Source organism: Vanellus vanellus (genome assembly GCF_965231255.1).
Source record: "Vanellus vanellus genome assembly, chromosome: 3".
Lineage (NCBI taxonomy): Eukaryota > Metazoa > Chordata > Aves > Charadriiformes > Charadriidae > Vanellus > Vanellus vanellus.
This window is the reverse complement of record NC_138907.1, coordinates 73960865-73978016: the sequence shown is the minus strand read 5'-3', so window position 1 is coordinate 73978016 and position 17152 is coordinate 73960865. Positions and strand designations below refer to the sequence as shown.

General features: G+C 43.1%; 1 protein-coding gene across 1 annotated transcript in view; it reads left to right on the top strand.

Annotated features, from left to right (window-relative positions):
* LOC309670546 (discoidin, CUB and LCCL domain-containing protein 1-like) overlaps positions 1-17152 on the top strand; it is a gene marked incomplete at its 3' end in the record, with an annotated part of 162460 nt that overhangs the window by 123717 nt on the left and 21591 nt on the right. The window contains exon 3 of the mRNA XM_082481542.1: positions 5411-5623. Coding sequence (XP_082337668.1) covers positions 5411-5623 — 213 coding nt within the window. The remainder of the gene's footprint in view (positions 1-5410; positions 5624-17152) is intronic.

Sequence of the window (17152 nt, the reverse complement as noted above, 5' to 3'; positions counted from 1 at the left end):
TCTGCCGGGCAGCTTTCGAGCCACTCCACCCCCAGTCTGTAGCACTGCATGGGGTTGTTGTGACCCAATGAAGGTCCATGTAGCTGTATGAAAACCTAAAGTGTTGTCACACCACACCAATGGATTTGGATGGCATCTGGCAAAAAACTTGTTTTTTCCCTGGCCTTTTTTCCTACCCCACATGAGCAGGGAGGGCACAGGTTTGACTGGAAAGAGTTGATTGCTTTTTTAGATACTCATCTGTTCTTATGCATAACTCAAATCTTTCAAACATGGGTGCAGAACTCCTTCTTGACTCAGTTATTATTGTATCTTTCAATAAGCTGCAGTTATTACTTCAGGGAAAGCAACTTGGAAGACGAGACAAATCTCATTTTTCCTTGTGGGGCTTCTCATCAGAGCTCACAAAGCCCTACCCTTGACTTAGTGGCGTTTTCTTTGCCTCGGCTGTGTCTGTTTGGAGCTGTGGCTCTTCAGAAAACACTGATTTTTGGCTGAATCCAAAATTTAGGTATACAAACTCAGTTTTCTGCTCTTTCCTTTCAAGGGGAGGAGGAGCGGGAAAGAAAAAGGACAGGCCACAGCCCCGGGCCAGCTCTCAGCCCCGACCTCTGGCTGGGGCAGGGGGTGCACGCCTTGTCCCCAGCACCATCGTGAAGGTGGGCCTCCAAAAGGATGTCAAACTGGGAGACATGAGGCAGAGAGGGAAATAAGGTTACTATTGGGGTCTTTGTCCTGGTGGGAAGAGATCGGCAGCCAAGGGGCAGCAGGTAGCGGGAATCTGTAGCCAGAGAGGCTGAGAGAGAAGTGCTGGTGCCCAACGGGGCTCATGCAGGGGGGTAGGAGAGGGCAGGGAGCTGCTGGCTGTGCGCGTGAGCACGCCTGGGTATAACACGTATTTAGCACTGGAGCGAGTCCAAGTCCGTTATTAATTGCTTAGTGAGGGTGAATCAGAAGGATGAAAAAGGCAGCTGTTTGCTGCCAGGATATTGTAGCGATGCTTTTGAAAGCGCGCTTTGATATCGTGCTATGTAACTGTCTTGTAGTTGGCGGTATAAACATGTTTAGTGAAAGGTGCAGCACAAGGAAACTTTTTATAGCAGTTATTTGAAAACTGTAGTCTCTTCCCTAACTCAGAGGGGGATGTGCTGAGTGCTTGGATGAAGGCGCTGCGCACATCCAGTCGTGCATGTCAGCAAGGGGTGGAAAAGCCCTGGGAGCGCAGGGGTAAGGGGCCACGGCTCGGCTTGTGCACTGGGCTTGGGAAGAGACAGGAGGAGAGAGTCAGCCCAGCCAGGTGATTTTGAGTGGCAGGAGGGTACCTCAAGGAACCAGCATTGTTTTCAGAGATCTCTAACTCTGCTGCTTCTGGGACCACCACCGTTTTGCTAAAGCCACTTTATCTGCCAGGGGCTGTGTCCAAGGCACCTCACAGTGTGGGGCCGGAACTTGTTCATGGGCATCGATTTTATCACCTATGTCCTTCCTGGGCAGGTTAGATCCTGGAGGAGGCCCTCCTGCCCATGAGCCAGCAGCTGTGGTCAGACCCAGCCCAGACGCAGCTCCTTCACCTTGTCTCGCACGCATCCATCACGCATGTGTCTGAGGATGGGAAGTGGTACTACCTGCCAGCCACCTCAAACCTCCTCTTGCCCTCTCCACAGGGACATGCACTGGTGTCTTCTGGCAGGGTCGCAGGTTTGGTTTTACATGCACACACTGTTGTCGGCAAGCACCATGTGAGAGAGGGCAAGGTGCAACTAAGTGGTGTGCCTGCTCCTGTGGCAGAAGGTGCCGGTCGTGTTTCTCACTTCTTGGGGAGTTATTTCCATCGTCTGCCATAGGAGACTATTTTTATCTGTGGTAAACAGCCTTAATTCCAGTGCTGTGTGATATTTGGTACAACCTGCGCGTAGGCCAACAGGTGGGCACCTGCAATTCAGAGACCACGATCTTGATCTTGATTCAAATGCCTGTGGGAACTCGGTTTACAAAGCATGTTTGATGTGCTTTTGGTAACGCATGGTGCTGAGGAGAGATTTTATTAAATCCAAGCCTGTTTAGACTTTCTGGCTGCTGAACACCTTGTGCTCAAATATTTTGCTTTGCTCCTGTCCATCGAGAAGTGATGAAACCTGGATGTCTGAGGCAAGGCTGCCAGCTGTTTGCCAAATGGGGTGGTACAAAGCAGTTCTCAGAAGTAACACTAAGAGAAGGTTTAGTCTTAGCAAGAAATCCAGTGTCGAACTGGCTGGTTGGATATATGTATTTCCAGCCAGAAGAGCTGTGTCTGTATGACATAATACATTCGGTATTTAAACCATAGTTTTCATTAGGACAAGCAGTTGTGTTTTAAACTCAATGTATTTGAGGCTTGGCCAATACATTTCTACTGAAAATCAAAATTTCATGTGGAAAATAATGATAAGAACAAAACTAATGGTAGTATTGTTCATGTTTTTATTTGAAAATGTGATCAGGGATACATTTTGAATTCCTCCATTTCTGAGCCCATGGTATATAGTGGGGTTATATTTATAAGTTTTTTACTACATTTAGTCATTAAATGCCTCTTTGAACGAATTACCAGATCCTGAGTTTTATTCTACCTTTCTTCTATACCTTCAGACTCCTTCCCTAGGATTCAATTTCCAGCAAATTTCAGTGTAAGATTTTTCTTTGCTCTGGTAATCTTCCTGAGAAAAAAATTTAGAGCTGCAGTCAGGCTTCTCTGTAAGAAGCAATGGTTACTAGGACTAGGTCTGACTTTTTGGACATTGCTTCGGTTCTTGTGGCAAACAAGCTTTTGTCATGACCTTTTCCTTTGAGGTGGGCAGGCAGAAGAGAGGCAGCAAGGGATGGAAGTTACAGGTACAGGACGATGCTGTGCTTGCCTCTCAATCAGTTAGAGTGTTTGAATGACTACGCTCCACCACTGAAAAGGTGGAAAATAGCATTTATGCTTTCTTAGCTCAAAAGATGTTCTGGTGCTAATACCTTTCAACGGTGACTCAAAGGCAGATTTTAAAAAAATGAGTTTCCCTGGGAACAATACCTCATATAACCTCGTCAGAGGAGGATGGCAGGCTGAGGTCTCCGGTGCACAGTTTTGCCTCTACACTTTCTGAAGAAATATAAGGCTTTGTGATCTGGAGAGCTGTCAGGGTCTTGCCACGATAGCAATGTCCTTTCAGCTTTTTGAGGAGAGTTTTGTACCACAAAGGATCCTTGGGGTTGTACTGAGGTGACACAGGCCAGAACACAGCCCAGTGAGATGAAGACAACTGTGTGAACGCTAGACCTTTCATTTTAAGGAATTCACCTCTGACATTTTGTTGTGGTTGTGTAACTTTTCCCTTTGTTTTCCCTTTTCTTTCCCAGCAAGGATAAGTTGCAAACTAAGCTGCATATCGTAGTTACTTTCTTTTCATGAGCCCAGCTAAAGTAAATTCTTACACTTAGAAACACGTGGTTTAAAATAAAGGCCACAGGCAGTTCTTTTTTACTACACAGCAGTCAGCCACACAAGCAGCAAGGTTGTTCTGTGTCCTGCTAGAAATGATCTGGTTGTACCAAGCCTGGACCTCTCTGGACCCCCCTCTGGGGGGTACAGCTCATGTACTGTATTGCTCCGTGTATTTTTATTCCTGCTGCAGAAAGTTTCCGTTAAAAAGATGTTTTGCTCAAGAGGCCAGTTTGCCTTTCTTCTTGAGTATATTCCTATGCATTCTGAAATCAATAGAGCTTGGATAACAAACTTGAACAACGGGTGTTTTTTAAAGCATGTGAACAAGGAGATCTGAAAAAACATATTAAATATGTTTTATGGTGATACGATTTTGGATCTATGTCTCCTATTCACCTCTATTCCAAGCATGAACCTGCAACAAAATTAAATAGCAGGCAAGAATGCTAGTAATGATGATAAAGCTTCAAAATAAACGCTGTTGCTTGTGAAAAAGCGGTTGAGTGAGTTGGTTGTAATGGCAATGTAACTACATAGTAGTGAGTCAAAATTTGATAGCTTGGAGCTTATCTTTGCACAGCATGCCATTTTCCCTGCAACCCCTCGTATGGCACATTTCTTTATCAGCACTTCATTTCTAGTTGTTCACCTTTAAATAATCTCAGCAAATCTTAAGTTTGTTCCTCCTTGTGATTTCAGAAGGAAATTCAGAAAATAATTAAAATGAACAGACCAAAACAGTTTAACCAAAATATCCCCAAAAGTAAAATTCTGGATGGTTAAAGTGAACATTGTGATTTCCCAGCTCTGTAGAATTCTTTATTTTATTAACACTTCTAGAACTAGTTTCAATTTTGCAGTGATAAAGGGTAGCAGTGTACAAGACTCTTCTGTAAAGAGTGCCTGTGCCCTAACTGACCCGAAGCTGAGGACTGCCTATTGTACGCATGTACATATGGCACTAGTTCCACTGTTGCAATAGTTTCGATTATTTGGAAGATTCAGCAAAATGAAATAGCTTAAGCTTTATAATATTTACATTTTAATTTCCTGGCACTCTTTTAAATAGTTCACTAAAAAATTGCTTCCTTTGGTAGTCAGGGTCTCTTATCTGATACCTGCTTCCTTCCCCTCCGTGGATGCTTCCTGTTTTCCATCTTGGTCCCCACATCCCCCCATGTATTTCCATGCGCCTTTTCCTGTTGTCATGTGTTCTGCTGCAGCTGTTCCTCAGGTGCCTCCACCAAGGAAAGGCTCCTAAGCCAAGCTCGCTCCTACACAACGCTACGAATAAACACTTTGCGGGTGCCTACCCTCACCCCTTGAGCATTTACATTCTCCAGCCGTGCTAATGTGAGGTAGCCTGCACACGGTGCGCATCCCACTTTTGAAGCCCCTCTTCTGTCTTTGCCTTGTGCCCTGTGCTTTCTGTATTGTGCAAGTGGAACAAGAAAACCAACAGGAAAGTGAGATGAGTCAGGTCCACGATAGTACATAGTTAAATCGTGTCTGTGCTTTCATGTATGATTCAGCCACCCTCTCCCTGATGGCTCTTTCTAGGGAAATAGAATGTGGAATGATAATTGGGAGAAAACCATTTAAGGAAGGATCCTACCTATTACACATGGAATTGCATCTGTAATGTTTCGGTAGAGTTTGGCTGTAAAACAGAAAACCAGAGAGACTCTGTTTGTACAGGACTGTCAAATACATCTGAATTCATGAGTGTTTCCAGCCCTCCTTTCTACTGCTTTACAAGAGAAACACAACTGCATTTATTTTAATAACCGCTTTTCAAACAACAGCATAACTGAGGTAGAGTATTACAAAATACTTTTTTAAAAGGTGAAAGTGCGCGTGAGACGTGGTTTTGTGGTCAGCATTTTCTTACACATTTTTCATTGAGGAATACATTTCTCTTTATTGTTTCTTCTCCTCCTGCAGGGGATGGATGTGGGCACACAGTGATGTACCAAGACAGCGGGACCCTGGCGTCCAAGAACTATCCTGGGACATACCCAAATTACACTCTTTGCGAAAAGAAAATCCAAGTGCCTCCGGGAAAACGCCTGATCTTGAAAATTGGAGACCTGGATATTGAGTCACAGAAATGCGAATCCAGCTACCTTACCATCCAGAGTTCTTCAACGTTGCACGGTATGTAAAAGATAAGGCAATGGTCAATGCCTGAATTGGTAAAAGCACAAGTAAAACCCAGCTTGGCAAAATGCAAGAATCATAGAATGGTTTAGGTTGGAAAGGACCTTGAAGATCATCGAGTTCCAACCCCCCTGCCATAGGCAGGGACACCACCTCCCGCTAGACCAGGTTGCCCAAGGCCACATCCAGCCTGGCCTTAGAAATGTCAGCCTTTGTCCTTTCCTCCTCCTTTTCATATTCGAGTGTGTTGTGGTGTGTTGTTCTGCCGAGGCTGGGGGTGCTGCCATGCTGCGGAGGGGCCGCCGGGGCCAGGGGGCACTTGTGCCCGGCTCTGGCATGTCCACCCCGGGGCTCTGCCCTCAGCCCCGTGGAGCTGTACTGTCCCGGCTTTAGCACAGCGAGTACGTGGATCTGTATCAGCCCTGTACCCTTCTCAGGTAGGGGAAGAGCTGGCTCGCTAACCAGACAGAAATTGGAGTCAGCGATCCCACATGTCTCTATTTCCTAGGCAGTCGAGGCCTGGGAGAGGAGATAACCTTTATTAGTGCTAGCTATTAGTCACAGATAACCTTTGCTAATGTGCAGGTGTCAATACTTGCAGATATTAAATGCGTGCAGCCAGTCTGCACTCCTGCAAGAGATTCGCACAGGATGATAAGTGAGTAAATATGCTATAGCAGTGCACTTAAAACAATCATAACGACAACAGGATCCTCCGCAGGGAGAACCTCAGGCCTTCCTCAAATCTGTTTTCCTACCCGGTTGTCGCTGAAACTTTTGATCTGCTCTTTCTAGAAGAGTCAAACTGATTTTCAAGTCATTGCGCCCTTTTTCAGAAGTCCGATTTAAATTCAGGGCTGCAAGGAGTTCCACAATGCAGGAATAAACTTGGGAATTGACTGTTCATAAAATTTTGCCTGCTGAGAGCGGGCTGTAGCCCTTAGTCAGCTGAGGCTGAACGTGCTGTGCTGGACATCGCAGGCAGAATGGATTCAATGGAAAAAGATGACGAAGCTACACAGAGCCTCTGCAGGTTTTCCAGGTCACCCAGCTCATCGCTTGGCTCAGTCAAGAGCGTGGTTCTCCTAAGATGAGGACTCATGAGGTATCTTAGTAGTAAGGGGGAATGATTGACTTTCATTCATGAGCATGATAGGCCTATCACTCATCTGGTAAGATAAGATCAGGCGAGGTATTAAAGCCTTGCTCGCAAACGAAGGTAAAGGTAATTATTGTTCTCATGAGGGAGGTATTACATTTTGAAACAGCCTTTGCCAAGAGTGGGTAGTGACATGCTGATATCTCAGCCTTGCGTAGGGCTTGATTTGAGGCAAAGGGAACGTTTCGGTTTGTGTGCGCTGGGATTTTTTTAGGCTGTTTACCTCATTTCGGAACTGTAAGCAATGAGTTGTGTTCACCTGAAACAGTCTGTCTGTACTTGGCAGTAAAAGATAGGTGTTTCGTATTGCGTGATCATATCTTTGAATAATTTTTATTGATGTTATCTTGACATTTCTAATCAAAGGCTTTTCTAGGAAACAAGGATAAATCAATATATTGTTTTCTGAAGTGAAAAATGAAGCTTGGATGTTGGTTCAGATTCTGGTTCCTGACACATCAGCCTGAAGATGTCTTCACATAGTTCAGTGCTGCACTTATTCAGCCTGTAAACACAGAATACCTGTGTGTTATGCAATCAAATCCATATAATGAGTTTCTTTAAAGTATTCCCACACCCATTTTCAGACCTGATTGGTAATGTCTGATGCATGTGGATTATAATTTGCATTCTCAGTAACGAACTGCACAATTAGCAGATTTTGCTCATATCTGATTAAACAAGTTTTATAGCTCAGGCTTACATACCATCTGTAATGGTTTTTGTGGTCTGCAGCTTGCTGTAGACTTTCCCACTAGCATACCTACAGAGGTATGCTCTACATTCAGGTAAACCCCTGGAGAACAGCAGCTTGGAAATAGTGCTATATGCATAAATTCATCATATTGCTTCTGTTTTAAAAGACACAGGAATTCATAGATGAGATTAGAGCTTCTCTAAGTCAGTTGTTTCACTGGTTTTGCTATAACTCTGGGTTTTAATACGCATTTACATAAGCAAAAGCTCTGTGAGCAAGCACGGCTAAGCCCGTTCAGTCTGTTAAGTGTCCTTTTAGGTAGCCATTTCTGAGCCCAGATCTCCTCTTCGCAACCCTCCCCTCTTTATGAACATCTCCAGGCAGGCCAACATCTTCCCTTTGGCCAAGAAGATACTGACCTTTGCCATCAAAATTCTTTCATAGGATGATGGAGAGCTGAAAAGATTTTGCAGCCATTGAAAATATCTGAGCAATTAAAAAGTAATCTTTGCATTTTTCCTGCATTTCACCAGGGTTTAAAAAGGAAAACCTAAAAAGCTACGTATGAAAGCTGGCAGTGTGAATATTACTCATGTTTCAAATTAGCTGAGCAGCCTTTGCTCTTTACTTAAGAGGTTTGCAATTATAAGACAATAAGTCCAAAGGGAAATCAGTTTTAAATACCATGCTGATCTCTTCAACTCTACAGAAAACAACGGAGTGAACGTCAGTATGCGTACAAATGTCTATTTAGGAGTGTATCTGAAGCTTAGAAAATCGGTCAGAGGCAAAACACTAGATTATGTGCGTAAACATAAAATTAGTGTAAACAAGTCTTTAGATGACAAAGTATTATTTTCCTTTCAAAATTCTCCCATGTGTTGTCTTACATTTAACTGTGATTCATTTATCATTATAACCTTCTGCTGGGATTCATGCAATACAGCAAGGAATAACTCAATTCTTGTTTGGGGTATTTATGTTCCATGCAGTAAGGGAAAGCTATTATACACAGATGAATGGGTTAATTGATTTACGTTAGCCATAACATTCATTACTTCACTTTTCTAAGTGGGTGACTACAGATTAGACCACTTGTATGCAAGTTTTATTTAAGTTCAGGGCATTCCTCAAATTATGTAGACTGATAGAAGAGTGCTATGAGTCTAATTCATTCCTAGAAAAGCGTCGTTGCATATGCCGATCCACTGAAGCCTCCCTGCTCAACTGGGTCACAAATGTGACACTACAGTTCTTCTCACCTTTGATACCTCTCAGTTTTGATGGACCTGTGAAGACAGACATTGCATTTAGATTTCTCCAATATTACAATCAAAATATGGTTATTAAATAACCTTAATGAAGCTCTGAAACTGGAGACATAAAGTGGCTGAACACTGTATCTCTGGGTTATTACTCTGCAGACTATTTTCTTCGGTGTTCCTGTAGCAAGCCTGTAGCAAGCCTTTTCTTTCAAACTGTTAGCTTTGTATCCAGACTTAGATGTGAAAATATTAATCATCAGTCAGCAAAGATCATCTAACAGCAGTTTTGGTGAAACTGAGTCACCTTTGTCTGACAGACCTTAGAATGACTAGAACTTAACAGTCAGAATGACAGTGTTGAGTGTATATGGATAAGAATTAAGGGGAAGGCCAACAAGGCAGACATCGTGATGGGAGTTTGTTATAGACACCCCAATCAGGATGTAGAAACTGATGAAATATTCTATAAGCAGCTGGCAGAGGTCTCGCGATCACTTGCCCTTGTTCTCATGGGTGACTTCAACTTCCCGGATGTCTGCTGGAAATATTACACAGCAGAGAGGGAACAGTCATGGAGGTTCTTGGAGTGTGTAGAAGACAACTTCCTAACACAGCTGGTGAAGGAACGAACTAGGGGAAGTGCCCTACTGGACCTACTGTTTGTTAACAGAGAAAGTCTTGTGGGGGATGTAAAGGTTGGAGGTTGTCTTGGGCACAGTGATCACGAAATAGAATTTTCAATTCTTGGTGAAGCAAGGCGGCGAGCCAGCAGAACTGCCACCTTGGACTTCTGAAGGGCAGACTGTAGCCTGTTTAGGAGCATGGTTGAGAGTGTCCCTTGGGAGGCAGTTTTGAAGGGCAAAGGTGCCCAGGAAGGCTGGGCATACTTCAAGCAGGTGCTTTTAAAAGCATAGGAGAAGGCCATCCCCATGTCTCGAAAAACAAGCTGATGGGGAAGACGACCAGCCTGGCTAAATAGAGAGCTTTGGCTGGACCTCAGGAAAAAAAGGAAAGTTTACATTCTCTGGAAAAGGGGGTTGGCAACTTATGAGGGTTACCAAGATATAACAAAGCTATGTAGGGGGAAAATTAGAAGGGCCAAAGCTCAATCAGAACTCAGCTTGGCCACTGCAGTTAAAGAGAGTAAGAAGAGATTCTTTCAGTGTATCAATAGAAAAAGGAAGACTAGGGAAAATGTAGACCCACTGATGAATGAGACGGGTGCCCTAGTGGTGGAAGGCACAGAGAAGGCAGAGTTACTGAATGCCTTCTTGTCTTCGGTCTTCACTGCTAAAGCTGTCCCTCATGAATCCCAAACCCTGGAGGCAAGGGGGAAGGTCTGGAGAGAGGAAGATTTTCCCTCAGTTGAGGAGGACCGGGTCAGAGACCACTTGGCCAAGCTGGACGTCCATAAGTCCATGGGCCCTGACAGGCTGCACCCGCGAGTGCTGAGAGAGCTGGCAGATGTTATTGCTAGACCACCCTCCATCGTCTTTGAAAGGTTATGGGGAACAGGAGAGGTGCCTGAGGACTGGAGGAAGACTGACATCACTCCAGTCTTCAGAAAAGGCAAGAAGGAGGACCCGGGGAACTGTAAGCTGGTTAGTCTCACCTCTGTCCCTGGGAAGGTAATGGAGCGACTCATTCGGGATGTCATCTCCAAACACGTTGAGGAACAGGAAGTTATTGGAAGTGGTCAGCACGGATTTACCAAGGGCAAATCATGCTTGACCAATCTGATAGCTTTCTATGATGTTATAACTGGTTGGCTGGATGAGGGGAGAGTCGTGGATGTCATCTACCTTGACTTTAGCAAAGCTTTTGACACTGTCTCCCATAACATCCTCATTAGGAAGCTGAGGAAGTGTGGGCTACATGAGGTGATAGCGAGGTGAATTGAGAGCTGGCTGTGTGACAGAACTCAGAGAGTTGTGATCAGCGGCACAGAGTCTAGTTGGAGGCCTGTAACCAGTGGTGTCCCCCAGGGGTCAATACTTGGTCCAATTTTGTTTAATATATTCATTAATGACCTGGATGAGGGGACAGAGTGTATCCTCAGCAAGTTTGCTGATGATACCAAACTGGGTGGGGTGGCTGACACACCAGAGTGCCGTGCTGCCATCCAGCATGACCTGGACAGGCTGGAGAGCTGGGCAGACAAGAACCTAATGAGGTTCAACAAAAGCAAGTGCAAGGTCCTGCACCTGGGGAGGAAGAATGTTAAGTACCAGTATAGGTTAGGGATGGACCAGCTGGGAAGTAGTTCTGAGGAGAAGGATCTGGGGGTCGTGGTAGACAGTAAATTATCCATGGCCCAGCAATGTGCCCTTGTTGCCAAAAAGGCCAATGGAATCCTGGGCTGCATAGGGAAGAGAGTGGCCAGTAGGTCGAAGGAGGTCATTCTCCCCCTCTACTCTGCACTGGTGAGGCCACAACTGGAATACTGTGTCCAGTTTTGGGCTCCCCAGTTCAAGAGGGACAGGGAACTGCTGGAGCGAGTCCAGCCAAGGGCAACTAAGATGATGGAGGGATTGGAGCATCTGCCTTATGAGGAAAGGCTGAGAGAGCTGGGACTCTTTAGCCTGGAGAAGAGAAGGCTGAGGGGAGACCTTATTATGGCGTACAAGTATCTAAAGGGTGGGTTGAAGGAGGATGGAGCCAGGCTCTTTTCAATGGTTCCAAGTGACAGGATGAGGGGCAATGGGCACAAGTTGGAACACAGGAAGTTCCGTTCAAATACACGGAAAAACTTCTTTACGGCGAGGGTGACAGAGCACTGGAACAGGCTGCCCAGGGAGGTTGTAGAGTCCTCTTTGGAGCTTTTCAAGACCCGCCTGGATGCAGTCCTGAGTAATGTGCTCTGGGCAATCCTGCTTTGGCAGCGCAGTTGGACTAGATGATCTCTAGAGGTCCCTTCCAACTCTGAAAATTCCATGATATTATCATGGTTTTGCATGTGTTGTCTCCAGGAAAAATAAATGGATGATCATGTTCTGTTTCAAAGGCATGGGTTTGCACTGGATGAAAATATAGGTTTTTTTTTGGTCCCACAAAAGGAATCTAGAATAAAAGTTAATATGAAGCGTGATCTCACAGTGTAGACAAGGTGCAACCTTTACTGAAATGCTTTTCTTCTCAAGTTAATTGCATTATCTGAGCATATTAAAAATACTGAGCTCTGAATAAGAGCTTCTGATTTTTTAATTAGTTAAAGGGATATGTGAAAACAAGATTAACCATGTGGGCCCTGTGGTTCTCAAGAACAAGGCTTGCACTACTTATGAAGGTGTAACATAAATGTTTCAAAAGGTCGACAGGAACTGCTTTTAGTCAGCTTCTTTTCATGTCTTTATCAGATTTCTGTACCTCTTTTGACCTTTTTTTCTTGCTTTTTTTCCCCCTCTTCCCCCAGTTAATGGTTTAGTATTTTTTCCCTTAATTTTGTGAGGTGATCATCAGACTTGACTGGAGAGATAAAGAAGAGATAAGTGCCTACTTACTTCTCCATTCACTTGCAGTCAGTAGGAGGTTGATGTGTTCCTCTGGGGTGGATGTCAGATCTGCTGAGTGACTAGTAATAATTTGGAGAGTTAGTGCAGTTAACTTGTTCGTGCATAATTTACAGTCAGTAACTAACGTGAAATAGAGAAATTACTGAAAATGCTTTCTTCTCCCTGCACCGAGTCACTAAGGGTTGTTAGACAAATTGAGCATTTACTGGTGTGTGAGTGGCTGATGGCTGCTGAGCGAGTGTGTGCACATGTGTGTGTGCGCACATGTGTGTGTGTGCAGGTGTGCAGGAGAACCGAGTGCCGTTGGATGCCTCCTGCTTGTCATTATGACTTGAGTGGATTCATTGAACCAGTCATTCCTTATTATGTATGGTAATAAATGTCTTGCTTGAATAAAGGGTGTGTCCACGTTTCTTTTCGCCCCTCAAAGGAAACTTGTTATTACAGTATTGTTTCAGGTATTTCAGGAAATCCAGGGAAATGCCCAGACAGGTTCTTGCTGAAGATCAAGTCGAGCAGTTTCTTAACAGTCAAAACTCTTCTAACAGTTGGGTTTCGCCTGAGTGGCTGCAGTATCCTGAGGTTTCAGTTTTGGAAAGATTTAGGCAACAAAGTATGTCTGCGTTTGTTTTATCAAATGAACTCTCTTTTCCCCTTAGCTGCATAAAGTGTATTGTGTATTTTGCTGCGGTTTTTGTTAAACAGTTATGGTTCTTTACTAACGATTCCTAACTGTTGCTGTGCTTCTGCCTTTGGGTTTGGATAAAACCACAGCCATATTAGAAGTGGGGTATCTCACCTGGGGTCAAGTAGGCAGACCTACAGCCTGTGCAGGTGGCCCAGACCCTCCCTTTTTAAACTGTAATTACTTCTCCAGCCTGACTCTACTTGGATGCCTTTTTCTTTCCTTTATCACAGTCTTTGGCAACCCTTTGGAAATGCTAACTGAAAGTTATATTTGTTTTTCCTAAACTGAGAGATGCTTACCCTCAGCCTGAGGTCAGACTGTGTTGCACAGAGTTAAGTGTTGAATAACCGTACTGTCTCATCCTGACTACTCTGTCAACTCCTCTCCTCTCCTCTCCTCTCCTCTCCTCTCCTCTCCTCTCCTCTCCTCTCCTCTCCTCTCCTCTCCTCTCCTCTCCTCTCCTCTCCTCTCCTCTCCTCTCCTCTCCTCTCCTCTCCTCTCCTCTCCTCTCCTCTCCTCTCCTCGAATGTGGGATGCAGATGAATTTCAAGAATGCAGATGTTTTCATACAAGAGATCCTTGCTGGTTTTGTGAGCTGTTTGTGAAAGACTTGTGCTCTGGCTGAGTTTTTAGCTCTGAAGTGAGGCAAGCATAATCCATGTTCATCACATCCCCTGCCCTTCCCCAGCTACTGAGGTACTTCCAAATTGCTTTATTGGAGAAAAGGCTACTGAATATAAAGATCACAATTTAAAACATTGTTTTCCTCAAACAAATGCATTAGGAAATTATAATCCTGGAGAGGCAGATCCATGGGATCGTTGCTACTCGTTGCTCGCCAGCCACAGCTTACTCTCGAAGTAAAGACAGAAAAAAGGGGGAAGATTCCCTGTTGAACAGAGGACATAATGAATTGATATCTAAACCAAGTTTCTTTAAGACCTCTGTGAATGTCAAACTGCAGTTTTCAAATGAAGTTGAGGAATTTGAAAGCAGAACAAGCATAGTGAACCGGACATGCTAAAGAGGGAAATAATTGCTTTTAAAGGAAGCAAAAGCCTTGCAGAAGAGGCAGAAAGTATTAAGACCTACAGAAACAACCAGCATGTAGGCATTGCCAGCTGGTGTGAGGGAAGAGAGTCCTCTAGGCACAGTGCTTCTTAAGGGAAGTAGAAAAAAGAAAAGAACATAATTCAACAAAGCAACCTCAGGAAATATGCCAGAGCCTGGTTGGAAGTAGAAGTAAACTAGACCTCATAAAACCAGACAATGCTGTAAAGATCATCAGATTTGCAAAACAACGCTATTATGAAAAGGACAAAAGCAGTAGACTATTGCTAACATTTAAAAAATAAACAACACGTAAAACAGTCTCTTAAGTCTCCAGAGGAGCCAGCCAAAGGATATCCACGAGACAATTTACCATGTATCTTGCAGGATGTTAATACCACTTGGAGACAGTGATTCCAAAATAAAAGTATTTCATTTAAGCCACCTAAACCATACCGACAGATCAGAAGTTCTGGACAAAAGGCATTAAATGTTAGCTTAATTCTAGAGAATATTAAATTTGGTACATTTGAAACCCCTAGGTCCCTAGTAGCTCTCCTGAAGAATTTGAAAAATATATATATATATTAAAGAATGTGGAGTGAACAGATGGAACCACAGTTGGGTCAACTCATTAATGAGACATGGAAAGAAGAAAAGGCCCTGGCATCTAGATGTAGTAATACTGAAATATGGAGAACACCTACTCAGTTTCATGACATGTAACACATCTGTTTATTAAATCAAACTCTTTTCTTTGTTCTTAGTAAACAAATCAAATAATCCTGCCTACTCACCCCAGCAGAGCTCCAGCCCAGTCACTTTAACAGGAAACAGGGAGAGAGATCATCATTCATGACTGGTTTTTCATGCCGAATATGCAAAACAACCCACCTCACAACTAACATTAGAAGATGAAAAACTGATAACGTGATCTGGCAGTTCTCAAAAGGGATCTGAAAAAACTTTTGGCTTAGTCCCAGGTTCAGGAATTAAATATTTATCCAGAGTCAAGTCCAAATGCTGCAGTAAAAGTTAACAGGGCCCTATAAACAAGTTTCTCATTTTCATACCAGACACAAACCAAGACGTTCTCCATCATCCCTCCTCTCCACTGTTGTTGTGCAGTATTCATATAGGCAGTCTGGGGAAATCGATAAATCCTAGGTGGAATGGACAGAGAAGATGAGCAGCGCGTGTGAGTTTTAAAAGTAGACGATAAAGTAGTATTTTTGTCACCTCAGTTGCAAGTGGAAAATACCGACTAGTAAATATAGTTTTCAGATTAAGTCTAATGTCTACAGATGCTGATTAGTTCTGTTAGTTAGTGATCTTCTAATGTCTATAATATCTCACAATATATGTATTCAAGGTAATAGGCAAGTCAATGGAGAGCAAATCTACTCGGCGGTACTGTGTATATAGAAAGTGCATCTGATTCAGGCAGAGCCTGGGAGACTGTCTTTCCTCTGGCTTTACGGCATTAAAAGAAATGGAGGACTGCCGTATGAAAGTGCATAGGAAAGAGTACATGTGGTTAAAAAGACAGACATTCTTTTTCTAAACAAAATTAGAAATCAGATGAAAGCATGAAATTCTCTCATCGGTCAAAACTGAACCCAAAGAATTGTCTTGACCCTGAATCGGTTTTATTTTCTAAGCATTGCTAGTTGTCCCCCTGGGGAATTTCTTGAAAGACCATCAATGTAAAATAAACTGATTAGGGGGAAAATAAGAATTTGAGGTTAAAAAAGGCCACTCTGCAAAAACTTGGCAAAATGGAGAGAGGTGCTGCTAAACCTAAAATAATATTATTGGGTAAATCAAATCAGAAAGGTGCTTACGCTGATCATTTTAAACACAATAAGCACTGAAAAGATTGGAATAACACCTTTCCCTAAAAACAGACTGCACATGTCTCTAGTTCTTTCAGGGAGTAAAGAATGTCTAAGCCAAACTGGTATCTGATCAGTTTCTTTAAGAACAGCAATAGGTAGTGAGGTAACGCTTATAATTTTTTCTAAACCCTGCCTCTCAGTGCTCATTTCTGTATTTGATAGCACAGAAATAAACTTTGCTAAATCTCAGGCAAGCCTGAAGACCTGGCAGTGTAGTGCCAATATGGTATTACCTGAATTCTTGAGAAGAAATGTGTTGAAATAATTTGCAAGGCTTCCTCAGTTTGCAACAAAAGAACAAGAGAACGTTTTGTAGTATTAATAAATGCCTTTTTTTTTTTTTTTCTTCCAAATCTGTGCAGAAAACCGATAAAGTTTTGGACAATATTCCTTCCTTCAGTGTATACTCTTTCTTGCTTCTATATCCTTTAACAAATTAATCTTAGACCCCCTTAGTTTTGAGCTACCCATGTGAGTCTCTCAGTATGCCAGAACTGCTCTGAGCAGAATATAACCATAGCCTGGTAACCCTTCTTGGATTTGTTACTTAACAGTAGAAACTTGTCTTTAGGCATTGCAGGTTGATTTCTTAAGCTGTTTGTTTCTGAATTTTTGGCTTTCATTTGGATTATACAACTCTATGTATGTGCCTACGCTATTTTATTTTATTTTATTTTATTTTATTTTGTTTCATTTCATTTAATTTCTTTTAATTTCATTTCATTTGTTTTGCTTGTGACATGTGTCATTTATTTGTATAATTATCTGGAACGTATGTAGACTTGCTGCTGGAGGAGACACATAGCCCTGATCCAGCCAGTGTGTGGTTGACTGAATCAGCCATCTAAATTATACCTACAGAGCAGATAGGTCACTGCCAATTGCTGTGAGGGAGAAAGCCAAAAAGCGCTTGTGAGAAAATATGTAGAGACAGTCCTTGAGAGAAGAAAAGGACTAAAGCTTTCTCAGGTGTTTTATTTTCAAGAAATGCAATGCCTCCCTGTCTTCTTCCCTTTTCTCTTTCTTGAAAAAAAAAAATATCTAAGTTAGCACTTTACTTCTCCCACTGCAACCTGACACAAAAGACCTTCTCAAATAAATCACTCGTGCAGTTGTCTGGTATGACACAGTGTCAGATGCTGTCTTTTTGATAAGTTCATTTCCTAAGCAATTTGTTTAACCCTTTTCATAGGCATTGTTTTCTCTGACTAAGTCGTGAGTCATTTTCAACACATGAGTACTCCAGGGAAATGTCAC